This window comes from Cyrtonyx montezumae, unplaced genomic scaffold, assembly GCF_038088225.1.
Source record: "Cyrtonyx montezumae isolate F1298 unplaced genomic scaffold, pur_monq_1.0 scaffold_25, whole genome shotgun sequence".
NCBI classification, from domain to species: Eukaryota; Metazoa; Chordata; class Aves; order Galliformes; family Odontophoridae; genus Cyrtonyx; species Cyrtonyx montezumae.
This window is the reverse complement of record NW_027071992.1, coordinates 211,613-228,148: the sequence shown is the minus strand read 5'-3', so window position 1 is coordinate 228,148 and position 16,536 is coordinate 211,613. Positions and strand designations below refer to the sequence as shown.

Below are 16,536 nucleotides of genomic sequence, written 5' to 3'. Positions count from 1 at the left end.
ATGACTGTTACCTCTTTAGTTATTTCAGTAATTATGATATCATCTGAAAATATAAATTAATATAATAATAAATTTGTATGCAGTATAATAGTGTATTACATATTAATATAATAGTATGATTTATTATGAGTACAACTTATACTGACTTGATTTAATAAAATACACTTACATGTAACTTATCTAACAGACTTATTACATTTCATACGTTATGCAGAACAGCCAAAGGTTAAAAGCAACAGTTTGCATCCTAGTCACAAGTAGAAGAATAACATGTATCAAAGATATAAAAATATATATACTAAACAAGCCTAATTTTTTTTTGTCTGTCAATATAACATGCCTTAAAATGTAAATTATATAAAACACACATGGAAACACTTAGCAAAATGTAAGAACAAGAAATGTAAAAGCAACAAAACCAAAGCATACTTTTCCAGATGCGTCGAACCCAGTCCAAGAGAGATATCCAAAAAACTACGCCAAGATGCTTCCGAAAAAAGAAGAGAAAGCAGTGCCCTCTGCTGGTAAAGTTCTGAGCAAGTCACAATTCCAAGGGCTTTTAACATCTTCTCTGTTACTTTTCCTATTCCTGGCACCTGTAAAAACAAACAAACAAACAAACAAAAAAAAAAACAGTAAAATGGAAATTACCATTTGTGGATCCACTACTAAAAAAAACTTACGTAAAATACAAGTGGGCATATTACTTAAGATTTTTCTTTTTTTTTTTTTTTTTTTAAACGAGAAATCTTGTTCTTCAAACATCAGGAGCATAAATGACTGTAAAATAAATCTCATAGTGTCTCTTACCTTTCTAATGGGCAAATCTTTTACAAAGTCCAGGACTGCTTGTCTTTCAGGAGAAATTCTGCACTGTCCATTAGGCTTATTACGATCACTGCACATTTTCGCTAACATTGTATTTGGAGCTATTCCTTAAAAACAAATAAAATTTTGAAAAATACAGAACTGTAATTTCAATCACCCATTATTTAAAAGAACAAGAGTAGCCCACACATTCAGTAAAAGCAAAAGAGAAATTGTAACTAGCAATATCCAGGTTTCTTGGAATTCTGGGAGAAAAAAAAGTGTAATAAACTTGTGAGAAAATAAACACATATGACAGTTTAAAAATAATTGGTGCACCAGACAAAGCATACCTACTATTTTGAGAAAGGGTAACAGAACATGTACTAGTCAGTCATGAGGAATTAAATAACAAGTGTTTTAAAAATAACATCTGTTACATGACTGAAAGATTTTATGACTGTTGTAATAAGTGATTACAGTAAGTCAAAAGGAAATTCTTACAACAGCAGTTTTAATAAGTTTCAGTGTGAAGGTGTTATTTCCTACTTGTAGTTCAGAAAAAAAAGACAATTTATTTGTCGAAATTTACTATACTAGTATTTTTTGGACTACCACTGATACGAAATTACTTATAATTAAAAAATACATAAGCATTTCACTGGTCCTAGTTGGTAGAAGTAGGTAAGAGTTGCTCCTTTCTAAAAAAGTGAACAGCTTTACAAACGAACTATAGGATTGGTTAGCTAAATAAATAAAATACTCTGCTTCACAGAGTAAATTTTTTATCTAAATTTTTATCTGCTTGCTTGTATAACAGCCTGGATCATGTTTGAGTAACCAATACCCCACATACAGCATGTGCCTCTGGGCAGCTAGTAATGCAGTCCTACAGGACTGTAAACCTTTAGCATTATTAAGTGATATTAAGCAGTATTTCCCATTAGTGGACTGCATACAGTTCAAGCATTGACTCCATAGGTGAAAACAAGTTACATAAGCATCTTCAAGGTGAAAATTAACTTGCCTATGCTATATTTCAAACCATAGCAGCATTCAAAATGGAACAAATTACAGCAAATTATGGCAAATAATTGTATGCACTGTGATAAAATGGCTAATCGTAGTCCTATGAACAGTGGAAAAACGTGCTTCACTTTCCAGTTTGATAAAGGAATTTGAAAAGAGGTTGCAAGACTTTCAAAAAATTCAGCTTTTTTGTGCACTCACAACTCCATTTTCAGTTTACATAAATATATTACCTGTGAATTTTCAAATAGAATGTATAGAGTTGCATCAAACATTCAACTGAAAGAAAAATGTGATCATTTTTCTTTGCAAAAATTTATAAGATCCACCTTTACAGAAAAAAATATACCTCACAATCACATCATATTAATGGAATCACTTTTTGGCAGTATGTATATTCCTGAACAATTATTTCAAAAATGATGCACAGGAGATCAAAAATCTCTGACAAGCACCTTGAGTACTCACTGATATTCATGGCCATTGCTACTGAACAAGACACTGATACATCAATTTCACGAAATCAAGATCAAATATCCCACTAGTTTAATGTTTGTGTTGACTTCTTTTTTTTAATGTTTTAACAAAAAACTATTGAAAAAATAAAGAGGTTTTGTTAGTTACACATGCCGCCCAGGACGATTCACCTTCTCTCAATGAGTCCCAGGCAAGCCCAGAGGTGGTAGAAGGTAGAAGTAACTCCATTTTACTACGGCTTATCCATGGTCTAGGTGGTAGAAGTAACTCCATTTTACTACGGCTTATCAGAATTTTTCTATTAGCCTTCTAATCATGTTTCACTTTGATACATTTGTAAAGGCTTTATAAACAGTATTTTATCCTCCAGGGGATAGCATTTCAGAAGAACAGAGTATTATTTTCCTACTACTTAAGAAATAACATACGTAGTAATGTCATCAGCTCCTTCCTACTACCTATTGCTTTACTTCTGCTTGTTTTTGACATTTCCCTGGCCTTCACACCTGCTTCATAAAGTTCAGAATTCCCTGATGCCTCACTGACCCGGTTCACAAAGCAGTTTGGATGCCAACCAAACTAAACTGCTAGTAACATACTCTGTATTTATTTATTTATTATTAGATATCTAAGGCAGATTATCAACACAACAGTTGAGACTTACAGGTAGGTTGCCTGAAGATGGAAAGCTTGAATGGTAAATATTAAAAACCTACTCAATATTTTATTAACTTAAACACATTTACTTCTCTAAGAATCATCCTTTAAATTAATATTGTATTAAAAGGAACAAAAGGAACAGTGTGGCAAAACTGTTATAAGTAGCAATAACTGACCTGTTTTTCAAGCTAAAAGCAATTCAGCTATGGATAACAGATTAATCTACAGCCATAAGCCTATTAAAACAATTTACATGAGGCACTACAAGTATCAGCAGTGCTAACAGTAATTCCTGAGCCCACTAATTCACTTCTCTGCACTACTTTCAAGAAGAAAGAAGCAAAAGATATAACTACTTCAGTGATTAAAAAAAAAGAAGAGGAATGGTTTTGATACATCTAATGTTTCAGTACTGACTTGGAAGTCACAAGTCTTTACAGAATTGCAAAGGGGGCAAATTTCTTTGCAGCACAAAAATGCTGTCGCAATACTTATTTCTTAAGCATGTAACATCTCCAGAGATGAGTACATGACTGTCATGGTTTTATGATTTTTGTTAATTATTGATATTCCACATCACAACATCATGTAGTGTATTGGGAGTTAAAGAGTTAATGCTCTAGCTGTGTGGATCATCGATAGTTAAGGATATGCCTGTCTCAGAAGAGAAGAACTACATTCCCCAGAAGACTGTGCGATGCTTTGCATTTTTACGTGTTTCTGCTCAGAGGGAAAGATAAAAACTGTCTGCGGTCACGGGACTCTCTCTTCCGTTCAGGATGGAGCTCAGCAGTGGGTGTTTGTTGCAGCCATCCGCCTTCAGCGTTAGCGTAAGGCCTTCGGTTTATCCGACACTGCTCATTATATTGTTTCTGATATTGTATTTAGTAAATTACCTTCCCTGTCATATCGTTGCCGCTGTTTTGTTCCTAGGCCCATCTCCCTTCTCCCTTTTTTCCCTTTCCCACTTCTTCCCTGGGGCACGGGCCCATGGATACCCTGCCTCAATCGTCACAGTATTGGGTCAAACCAGCTTGCAAACCACTGACAACGATGCACTGTGGAAACGCACAGGATTGTTGCTTATATTTGTTTGAATACCTGCACTAGCAGTCAGTTGAGTTTTTTGCTCAATCCTAAAGCGAATTTCCTTTACAGCTTCTTCTGCAGAGGTTCCAAAGACAACCACATTTTTCAGCGACTGATCTCTTTGTCCAGAGTGATCATCATTTACTGACATGCCATCTTCAAACAGCACTGGTGAAGAAGAGTATCCATCTACATTCAATGTGCCAGATACGTTTATATCTTCTTTATCTGTATTAGATAAATACACAAGCAATTAATCAATACACATATGGCATCTATTTCATTGATTTTCCTCTGCTGTAGAAAAATATAGTCGATTAGCAATTCTGTTTTTTCTGTTTGACAAAAAAACGTATGCTTATTTAGCCAAAATGATTGCATTGCATTTCCATCTGAAGAAAGGAGAGTCACAACTGTTTTATTCTTTTCAAGATTATACTTGGCTGAGATTAAAATTGAGTAGGAGACTGGGCTTCACTTCCAGAAAAGCATTCTGGAAGGTTTAATTCCCGGTACTATAATAGCAGGAAAACACAAACATTTCAGCATTACTTTTGTTTCATATCATAGAGAAGTCCAGATACTCCCTTTATCATGGGAATAAAAATCTTCTGTGCTTTTTTTTTTCCCCAGTTTTTTTCTTCCCATTTTTAAATGATATTAGGATACTGCAATAACTCTGGTTCTAGAATAGCCAACCTGGTAAACTTCTAATCTTCAGCTGCAGTCATCGTAGAACTAGGAATGACAGCAGCCCTTTGTCTGACTCTATAAACTTTTCTATTACACTTCACATTCTCAGTGCTGCATGTGGTAGAAAAAGAATACAGATACCAGATAAGTATGAAGAGACACATGATGATGCATCAGTGATAATTAATTTGCAAAGACAATGCCGGTTTGTTTCCTTCTATTCTACTAATGCTCTTCAGTACAGCTTCTTTCATTACCCTCTCAATAGCTATTTGGCTCTTTTTGAATACAATAGTACAAACTATCCAGTTTGCACTTCAACCAACAATTTACTTGACTCCTTTTTTATTATTCCTAATTGGTTACACATCTGTGGTGTGAATCCAACTCCACCTTCTGGAGCCACGTGAAGCCGACATATTTTTAAGCATTACCATATTTCTGTAGCATTCATTTCTTTGCATGGTTCTAGTCTTGTAAAATCATCTTAATAGAGATTATACACACTTCCTTTGCAGATAATTTCTCACATTTCTGATATACAGAACTTGCTGAAGTATTTTGTTCTAGAAAATACTTTGGCAAATTATAAATAAACTTTAGAATAATCAATTTATTTATTCTGTATTTCCTTAAGTCACAAGATTATTACTATGTATTTGCAAAATTACAGTTTAGAATTGTAAGACAAAATATGTAGTTAAAACATGCAACCAGGTATAGTAAACCTACTACCACTTTTCACACTCATATACCCACAAGTTAAAAAAACTACATCTCTAAATCCTAACTGTCATCAGTATGGCCTTTGTGCATGGGTGAGTAGTAGAGAAAGTGAACCTGTAATCTAATAAATCAAAAGTAGATAGTATATAGAATTACAAAGAATGCACTTAGATATGTGTACTTTCATTGCAAGATGCTTTTCTGATGCTTTTTATAGGCAAAAAAAAAAAAAAGAGCAGTTTGCTTACTTTTTTCTGTAGTGTTTTCTGTGTTCAAAAAGTATCTTCTTTTATCTTCAGGCCAGTTCAGCCTTTCCTCCAAGTGCTCTGTTACATTCAGGTAGGCTTCATCAAGGCCCATAGGCATGAAATGGGGATCATATTCAGCCAGTATTTCCTTAACCTTCATAAATATACAGAGAAATTTTAAAACTTTGCTGTAAGAATAGATCTTGATGTGTAATCATGAGGTGAGCTCTGAAAACTCAAGATGACCATTAACATGAAAGACATTTATAGAGCAAATAATTTATTGATATTACAAAACTATAGCATGACTACTCTCAAGTTCCAAGATACCAATAATAAGCAAGTAAAGGGGTTCTGAGCACTGTGTTTTACTGTACAGGTCACTGAACTCAGTGAATAAGCACTCCATTGACATTAGGTTCAAAGTCACTGCTGTAACTACTTGAACAAAACTCTGGGGATCTGGGAAACTGGCAGAAGCTCAGAAGCAGTGTGTTAGCTGATTTGCCTATCTGCACTGTCTGACAGACATCACACATGCAAAATGTAAGAAAAATCCATGTCCTAAGTAATAGTCAAACATTTGGTGTAGCAGTGGTTTAGAGTTCTAGTCAGAGCCACTAGCAACTCCAAAATGTGTATGTTGAGTGCATCCTCCAAAACATCACGTTAAACTGATAGAACAAATAAAATCTTGCTTTTTACTGTTCCTCTTAGCCTCTTCCCTCCTTTATTTTTATTTATTTGTTCTCTCATGATGCATCTCATCTGCTTGTAAACAATTAATGACAAGATTCAGCTTTTGCTGACAAAATGAAATAAATCCAGATCCTGTGAGATCACAAATATAAAATCAAACCAACTGTAACTTTCAATACTTTACTCCCATCAAGTAACAAACGACAAATGCATAATGAAATCCAAGATCCTTAACAAGTTCAAACACATTCTATTGTAACATTTAAACTGCCACATCTCATATTATCTACAACTGATGGATTGATAAAGTCTAAAACAAAGTACACCAATCTTTGGCTAGAATGTTTTTTATTTTTCCAGACTTACCTCTTTACTCACTTTTCTGTATTTTTCAAAGTTTAATGGTACTATAGTTAGATGCGGACACAACTTTTTAGCAATAAATCCAGGCATGGCTGCACGTACACCGAATCTCCTAGCATGGTAGTTTGAGGTGGACTTGGAAGATGAGAAGAAGCAAGCTTAGTGTTTAGTAATCAGGTTTTACTCAGTGATACTTAGTGTTAAATTCTGATCATGTAACTGCACAGAGGAAAGACTGAATAGGATTAAAGTTAATATATTTTTTCTCCTCTCTGGCCTGTTCACATCCTTTAACATTTCATTACTACACTTTCCACTGAAAAACAAAGTTCAGCTTAAAATGGTCTAGAATAGATGTTTCCTCTACTGTTCCTGCTTGTTTTTTTTTTCCTCCATAAAGTAACAAAACTTCTCATTATTATATGCTATTGTTGTACATTATATCACATTTTTAGATTAACACTATCAATTTCTGTATTAGCTTCACATTTGGCCTTACCAACATACTCATTGATCCCACTGCAATAGGCTTTTCCTTCAGCTCTGGATTGTCTCTCATTTCCACAGCTGCATAGAAGGCATCCATGTCAATGTGTACAATAGTACAGCTAAGGTTGCGACTCTGTTCAAGTTCCATCACAAGTTTGTCCACCTGAACAAAATAAAGAAATAATTGAAAAAACTATGAACCCTGCAGAAGTGCAAAAGTACACATGATTCTAATAACTTTGATGTATGTGGTACATTGTTTTTAAAAAAATTGTTTGGAGTGACACTAGCTCCCAGAGAGAACATTGCTAGAGCAAATGGTATAAAAAGCAACAAACCCCTCACAAGAGAAAAAAATACAAAATCTAATTCAGTCAGTAACTGGGTAAGACCCACTGAAGACGCAGCTTCAGCTATCTTAAAAAAACAACAAACAAAGGAAAATACATTAATAGAATGTGAATTTCCAATACACCTAACTGAAGCTATCACATTTCAGAAAATTGGCTCAGACACATGAAAAAAAGACCAGCGGTTAAATGGGCAGTACAATCTATCTTACTTAGTGAGAAATAAGGTCTGAGACAGGCTCATTTACTGCAAAGAAAGCTGCTGTTAATCCCTTTGTAAAATTCCTCAGCATTTGTTACAGGAATACATATCGTAAGACTGGATTGCTAGCAAAAACATGTAACAGTAAGTTTGCAGATGACACCAAGTTGGGAGGATGTGTCAACCTGCCTGAGGGTAGGGAGGCCCTTCAGAGGGACTTGGATAGGCTGAACAGCTGGGCTGAGCTCAATGGGATGAGGTTCAATAAGACCAAGTGCCGGGTCCTGCACTTTGGCCACAATAACCCCATGCAATGCTATAGGCTTGGGGCAGAATGGCTTGAGGAATGTAGAGAGGAAAAGGACCTGGGGGTGTTGGCTGATGCTCGGCTCAACATGAGCCGGCAGTGTGCCCAGGTGGCCAAGAAGGCCAACGGCATCCTGGCCTGTATTAGAAATAGTGTAGCCAGCAGGAGCAGGGAGGTGATCATCCCCCTGTACTCAGCTCTGGTGCGGCCGCACCTCGAGTACTGTGTTCAGTTTTGGGCCCCTCACTACAAGAAGGACATTGAGGCCCTGGAGCGTGTTCAGAGAAGGGCAACAAAACTGGTGAGGGGTCTGGAGCACAAGTCTTATGAGGAGCGGCTGAGGGAGCTGGGATTGTTTAGTCTGGACAAGAGGAGGCTCAGAGGAGACCTTATTGCACTCTACCACTTCCTGAAGGGGGGTTGTGGTGAGGAGGGGGTGGGCCTCTTCTCCCTGATAAATAATGACAGGACGAGAGGGAATGGCCACAAGTTGTGCCGGGGAAGATTTAGATTAGACCTGAGGAAACATTTTTTCTCTGAAAGAGTGGTCAGGCACTGGAATGGCCTGCCTAGGGAGGTGGTTGAGGCACCATCCCTAGCGCTGTTCAAGAAGCGTTTAGATGAGGTGCTAAGGGATTTGATTTAGTAGTTGGGTAGGGATAGTGATAGGAGGATGGTTGGACTAGATGATCTTGTAGGTACTTTCCAACCTTATGAACCTATGAACCTATATGGTGACTTTTAAAGATTATACATAGAAAAGAGTTAGAAAGTACCCTATTTCTCTTCAAAAGTTAAAAGTATATCTCCTACTAGTAGACTGTGGGCTTGATCACAGTGTTCTGAAGCAGTTAAACAGGTTTCTCCACCAAAAAAACTTAAGATAGTTTTTCTTAATTTATTTGCATTCTTTTATTGAGAGAGCTGGAGATTTTGTGTTCGTTTCGGAAATACTGTTTAAGTACAAATGAGGTTTGTAGTGAATATCACTAGAAAGTATGAATGTATTACTTAATAGAAATGTTTTTACTTGAGATGACTATGTTGCTGTTGCCATTACCATGCATCACTCAACAGAAAATATCAGAAAAGGAGAACAAAGGAAGTGCTATCAAACTATGATTGCCTAATCACATTAATGACTACGCTAACCTCTATTTAGACTAACAGTTGCTGCGACTGGAAAACAAACAATGGGTTTAATGCACATTAGAGCTCAAGAAATGCATGTAGTGAAAAGGAACAGAAGTTTCACTCTGTGTGCAAGAACAAGGACGCTCACAAACATTTGTGATACCAAGTTACCATCACAAAAAATGTCTCTGGCTCAGTTATAATGAGTTCGTGTTCCTGAAAAGAAACAGTTATGAGCTATTTGCAAAGTCACTGCAAGAGTTGCTCTCTGTTTATCTTTTTTTACTTCACAGAGCTGCTTAATAAAATAAACAAAAAACTAATATAAAATCTCAGCTTTCAAGCTGAAGATACTTGAACAAAGACAAATGGCTATGAATGTCCCAAACGAATTGCTGAATATTTACTTAGCCTTTTCTCTTGCTTGTTCCAAGTTCATTTTAGAGGTGAAATGGGACCTAAAATTAGGCTGTTCCACATAGAAGGAACAGTATGCTCCCCAGGCTGAACAAACTGGTTTAAAGAAATTAAGAGCCCAAATGAAAGTGGTGCAGGCTGGCCACTATTTACTAGCTATTTACATGATGCAACATATGAAAAAATGTTTCTTACATTGTTGAAAAATGTAAAATATACAAGATGCAAGTTTTCTATCTTAAACTGTATAATCAAATTGAGACATTAAAGGATTATTCAAAATTTATTTAATGTTTGTAGAAGTATTTGAAAGGATAGAAATAAAAACAAATAATTATACTACTTTTTGGACAACAGTAACTGCTTACGGAATAAACACAGAGGATAAACCACACATTAATAAAACTAGCAAGAGAACAGCAGCTGGATACTTCTTACAGTTTTGTTAACTTCTGCGGAACTTCAAGCAGTTTCACTCCAAGTCATTAGCATAATCTAAATCTGTTACAGATAACTTTTCAGAAATCACAAATTGAATGATACAGCATGGTGTATTATTTCCATTAATAGAGAACTTCAAATTACCTCTTCAAACACGCTCTAGCGGTGAGAAAGACATTAAGTATTATGCTGTGGACTGTGTTCATTCATGCTACTGTTTCCATGATGTAACCAAGATTTTGTCCAACAAATCACTAAGCCAGCATTTTTTGTTTGTTTGTTTGATTTAATTGTTTAATTAAAAGAACTAACAATATGTAGTGTACAACATAGAAAAGCCTATGAAGAAGAGAGTAATTCTACATTTCAAGCTGGTTTAGACTATTGTATAACAAATAAGCTTTGGGGCCATCCATTGAGCAATGAGGACAACAGTAAATAATTGCTCACTCAGTGAACACTGTCTGCACTGTGCAATGAATGAAACAGGAATTCTGTTAGAGAAAAATGGCATGCAATCATATAATTAAAGACTGAATCACAGTACAAATGAGAAAGGAAGTGAATTAATCCTCTTCAAGTATCTTTAATTCCCTTGTGTCTAAGAATATAGTGTGCAACCTGGTGTAGTTTTCTTCTACCAGTATTTAACACAGAGTACTATTTTAGGGTATCGTCTGTATTAGCACATGAGAAGAAAAATAGTCCTTCCATCTTTCTAGTTTGGGACACATGTATTTCTTGCAACTTCTTAACTTTCATTAAATAGCACAGATAAGGAATAAGTTAATGAGAAAGAGTTGAAAGCTCTGACCATCTTTATTTCACTGAGGGTCATTTAACACAAGAAATATGTATGTTTTCTAAAACTGAAGACTGCTATGATAATAATTAACAAAGTATTTAATAAAACTTTTCCAGAAACCACAATGATATCCTTTCAAACTGTCTGGATTTAGAAGAATTTTTTTTTCTTCACTCTAACCATACAAAAAACATTTCACATTGGTTTTAGAACTTATTTAATCCTCTTCAAGGATTTTTTTATTACATTTACATCCTCAAAACATTGTACAAACTTTCACTTGCATGACTAACATGTAAACAGTATCTACCGCTGTGCTTATCAACAAAATTACAGTAAATTAGAACACACCAAAACATTTATTTATCAACTTCTCTAAATAGATAGATAGATAGATAACACGATTAGTACCTGCAACTGTGCTTTCAACAGCTGCTGTTGTGTAATTTTCTCTTTAAGCTGCATCATTTTCTCAATTCGCTGATTAACTTGTTGATCTTTTTTGAGCTCATTTTCATAAAATTTGGAGCCCTGGAAGAGAATTAAAAAAAACCAAAACCCTGTAACATTTTACTTTGTCTTTTCATCTAACAAACACATCTGATCTTTAAATATAGAAAATGTGAAGCACAGAAATAAATACTTGGTATTTTCATATAGCTGATACATGAGAGATTAGTGTGCATCTCTCCTTAGATAACGCCATATAAACTTACTACTCTTCAGACCCATTCTGACTATAGCAGACCACACAGGGGACTATTTAGAGAACATTTCCAAAATAGTACATGGAAGTCTTATTATTTATACTATCTTCAACATAAGAAGTATAAAGATAAAAATAAAAATTTATTTAAGCACCTTCTCAGACTTCTGCATAGATGAATTTACACAGAAGACTATGTAAAAGACACTATAAGAGTCAAATCCACTTCTAATGTTCAGCATTTTTGATCATTTGTTCTTGAAAGGTACTGTTGAATTAGAAGGTACTTGGAAAAGGATGATGGAAAGCAAATGTGCATAAAAAGCCCCCTCATTCTCAAGTACGTAACTGCTCCCAAAAGAAAAAGGAAGAATTCAAGCACAGTCAAACGGAACTAGACATGTAAACATAAAGCAAAAATATCCATTTATACAATAATGGTAAAAAGGATTAAAGGAAATACTATAACACTAAAAAATAAAAAAATAAAAAGTGGGTAAAAATGTCGTAATTATTGCTTAGAGGAAATCTCTAAATGGAAGAAATAAAGGATATCTTTTTATTTTCAGTATCAGACATACACATCATTTTCCCTCTCTGCAATCAAACATGACATGTTATGTTTCATTGAAAGGAATCAGTAAGGAAATATTGGGGTGCAGACCTGCCCAGTATTTAAGATTGTTATTAAAAAGTTTTTTTTTAGCATCCCATGCAGTATTTCACAGTTGAAATTACACAAAATCTTGTTGCAGTACAATTGTGGGTAGAGTTTGTAAGTATAAATTTGAAAGGATTAGAAATGAAGTTTCAGAAAGAATCAAAGCTTATTCTCAGATTTTTTGATCTACAGAAGGTACTACGTTCTCCTGCTTTACTTACAGAAGCATATCCTAATACAAAGAAACCTACTTATAAGTTTTGAAACCCCTTTTCACAGTTCATCCCATTTCCACACAGGTGATTAAAACTGTCCCAAAGAAATAAATTCTCCATTTATCATTATAAGCATATAACTGACAAAGCACTAACTCTTCAAGAAATAATGGACACAACAAGGAGAGGAAACAACTAAATCAACAGAAGTCTTAAAGACACATATAGCACTATTAAAGTGAAAACACAAATAAAATAAGTTTGCTAAATAAATGCTGTTTCTAGCATGTTCCCCATCCCTGAGTTTACCTTGAAGTGTGTAAAGCACCAAAAAAACCCCACTTTCTGACTTGTCTGTGGTATTTTTGGTATGGTATGGTTAGGACATAACAGTGTGACACAAAAATTTCAAAAAATATCACACAAACAACATTTGCATAGGGGATATAGTAACATCAAATGAAATAAGCATTTATGAAAGGAAAAGAAAAAAAATCTAGAGCTGCCTGAAAAAAGTATTATCCTCATACAGTTGCATCTGCAGGCCCTTCAAGAAAAAAATAAGACAACTATTATTCCAGTGCTTTGTAGTGTTGTGGTCTTTTCAGTTGATCTTTGGCACAAAATTGTATACTACTGGCCACCCCCCTCAAGAACCACTTGAGAAAAAGGACAAAAAGAAAAGGACAAAGGAATGCACCTAAAAACATTAAAAAGATGATCACATCAACTTCATCCATTATGGGAAGTTAGAAATGCGTAGATCTGTGGGCAAGGATAAATACACCAATAAGTGTTATCTAACCAACCTTGGAAGCTTCCATGATGATTTTATTAATTTTATCTTTATCCAAACCTTGCATTCCAGCTTTGTTATCATTGAGGCCCATTCTAAGTAGAGCTCCACCATTACAAGAGCTGTTATCAACCTTTTTCATGCTGTCCATAGTAGTTTTTGAAGACCAATATTTCTTCAGACAATATCTGGGAAAAAAAAAACGGAGCTTAGGTCATGTACTTGTTTCTAGCTGAACAATACAAAAATAATTTGTAGAACTCATATGCTGTTTGTCATATTTGCTCATGAAATCAACACATACATCACTCATATGAAGACATATTTGTATGAAGTGGCTGACCTCCCATAGTTACCAAACAAAGCTACTGTCAGCGCATGGAAACAGTAAGGTTTTATTTCCTTAATATCTAAAAACTGAAAACTCTTTCAAATGTTCCCTTACAGAAATAATTGAGCACCGTTGGTTTCAGTACAGGTTAGCATCTCATGTCATGCACATGAAACTAATGCCTGTATATAATCCCATAAGAACAAACAGTAATATCTTAAAACACACACTAAGCTGCATTACTTTCAAAAAAACAAAACAAAACAAAACCTACAATGATTTTAAATTCCAGATGATTGTCATTCATCATTAATTTAGTCCCCATTCCTGCTTGAGATGTGCCATATAAATTTTCCCAGTAATTTCTAGCTCAAATGCAAATCTTCTGCTTGAGTTACAGCTCATCTTTTAGAAACAGACGGCTTCAATTAACAACTTTGACTAAATCTTTATTGCTTACTTCAGGGAAAAAATCCTCCATTCTTTTTCTCCATTAATTCATAGAGCCATAACATCCAACTAAAAGAATATAGCACACTTTTACTACTCAATTGCTGCCATACATATTTTTTCACATCTGCAGGATCTGATATGTGACATCTTTCTTTATGCCTCATGAAAGTAAATAGCTGAACTTTTCCATCTATGGTACATTGTTTAGATAAAAATAAATTGATCTCAAAACTGAACAAACAAAAGCTATCTTCAGGAGCATTATCTTATGGTCCTATTTTTTTGCCAGATTAAAGTAAGCAGGATCCAAGTCTGATATTGGACTGAATTATTTAATGCAAATTTTTTACTGGAAAAGCAGACAGAAGCACTTTCTTCCTACCCTAAACTACTGACTAATGAACAACTTCAGCTTTACTTTCATGCAGGAAGTACGAACACTCCTAAACTTCCTCTTCAAGCTGCTCCCTGTGACAGGAGCCCTTCCTGCTGGGAGAAGTCACACCCTTTCAGGCTATTACAGTAGCTCTGTTAAACACAGCCACAAACTACACAGATCTAAAATTGTTATAATTTTTCTAGAAGGTATTTCTAAATGCTGCTTTGACTACTCAAGGACTTACGTGGAATTCACCATCAAGAAAAATGAAAAATGTTATTACGCATTTCTGCATTTAAAACTATTTTTGTTTGTGATAAAAAGAACCACCAGTGACTTATTTTAAATTAATGGTGCAGTGTTGTTATATTCATGATGATCGCCTCCCATACCAGTCAAATGTAATCAGACATCAAAGCAGCATATTAAAATGTTCTGACAAAAGTACCCAATTTTTAATCACATTCCACCAATTCAGATCATTTTGTATGATGCCTTACAAAGAGACAAGACTAGTTAAGTAACATTGTGTTTATCTATACAGCTTGTTGCATTTCAAGGAGTAGAAAGTACTTGGAGATGTACAGCCTGGAACTCTTGGCACTATTGTAGCTGAAATGCTCCTAAAGAGTCAGCTGGGAATGGGAAAGGCTTCATAGTTCTATCAAATAAACTACCTCAATGACAAACACTTTCATTAATTTTCCACTTAACCAGAGCCTGAAACAGGACTGCTAGACAATAGCCAAAAAGTGAAAAAAAAAACCCAACTGCACTGCATACTTCAGTTCCAAGTTTCATCTCAAGTTCTTGAAAATCCTCTCTTCAATTAGCTACTCAGTAATTCCAATGTTACTTGCAATCTATGGTAAGTAGTGGGCATAATTACAAATAAACGCTTTCCTTAAGGTATATAACCTTAAATAACCCTCCACTACTTGCCCTGTTCTTTTATCACTCCTCCTCAAGAAGTTGGCGTGAACACAGTTATTGATTTCTATTCCAATCTGTGCAACTTGGTCCCGTACTCCTGAAGAAATCTCCTTACCCCTAGCACATATAGATCTTTCTCTTTCCTCATTCGTAAAGTCTCAGTCTTATAGCAAGGGCTTTAAACAATTACTCGTGTGTTCAGCTCAAAGTCTTTCCCTCTCTGACTGCTACATATCCCATGAGTAAAAAATACCACAGTGATGAAAGAAAATAGTCTTTAAAAAGTCTCAGAAACACTCATCTTCTTGTCTATACCAAATACATCAACAGTAACAGAAAACAAAGTGTATAAAGTAATACCTTAGCTGCAATTAAAAAAACATTTATCTGAGGACATAACACTAATTCTCCACAGAAGCTTAAATACATAGAGAAGGGACATGAACAGAACCTGTAGTCTGTCTTGCTTTCAGAATAAGAGGTCTGAAAAAGTACGTTAAATATTTAACATATTTGAATGTATCAGAGAAGCTGCAATAAAAAAACAGATTTAGCACAGTCAGACAACAGTCAGTGGATCATCTGCAATAAAATGACAGCATTTAAATGAAATGCAGGGGAAGCACCATTTGAAACACTGTAAGAAATGCTAATAAAATGTCAGTGTAGAAGTTAACATCACCATGGAAAAAAGTGTCCATAGAAAACTGACATGGAGAAAACAGTTAGCTTGTTGTATCTTGTATTTTAGCTAAAATGAGTTTAAAAAGTGAGTAAAAATTTAGACTAAGGAAACACTAGCTTAAAACCATCCAGGCAAAGAGCATCATATTTGTGACATATCTGTGGCATGCTGTCACCTCAAGAATCTGCTGCAAGACTGAGCTGTTTCCATTAAAGAGGACATGTTAAATTTCTCAGTGTCACAGCAAGTAAGAAGGGTACAAAATCAGACAAGTCTGTGAAGGCAGTCAACAGTTCAATACAATTCTACTATTCTTGTTATTTGGAGATGGTTATGGGGAGCAGTAGAATAATCTGTACATGGAAGTCCTAACTTTCCAGCTGCTACTGAAAGGGCTTCTAACAATAAAGAAGACTTGAGCACTCACTGCCAACAGGTAAT

The 16,536-nt window shown here is 35.1% G+C and overlaps 1 protein-coding gene across 2 annotated transcripts in view; it reads right to left on the bottom strand.

The window, feature by feature from the left end:
- The window catches only part of POLK (DNA polymerase kappa), a 35,059-nt gene that overhangs the window by 11,939 nt on the left and 6,584 nt on the right, over positions 1–16,536 (bottom strand). For both annotated transcript variants that reach the window (XM_065739742.1, XM_065739741.1), the window contains exons 3-10: positions 13,328–13,502; positions 11,348–11,467; positions 7,291–7,443; positions 6,795–6,926; positions 5,730–5,883; positions 4,075–4,290; positions 811–935; positions 430–596 (exon numbers count right to left, since the gene is read on the bottom strand). In XM_065739742.1, the coding sequence (XP_065595814.1) occupies positions 430–596; positions 811–935; positions 4,075–4,290; positions 5,730–5,883; positions 6,795–6,926; positions 7,291–7,443; positions 11,348–11,467; positions 13,328–13,465 (1,205 nt within the window). In that variant the 5' untranslated portion in view covers positions 13,466–13,502. The remainder of the gene's footprint in view (positions 1–429; positions 597–810; positions 936–4,074; positions 4,291–5,729; positions 5,884–6,794; positions 6,927–7,290; positions 7,444–11,347; positions 11,468–13,327; positions 13,503–16,536) is intronic.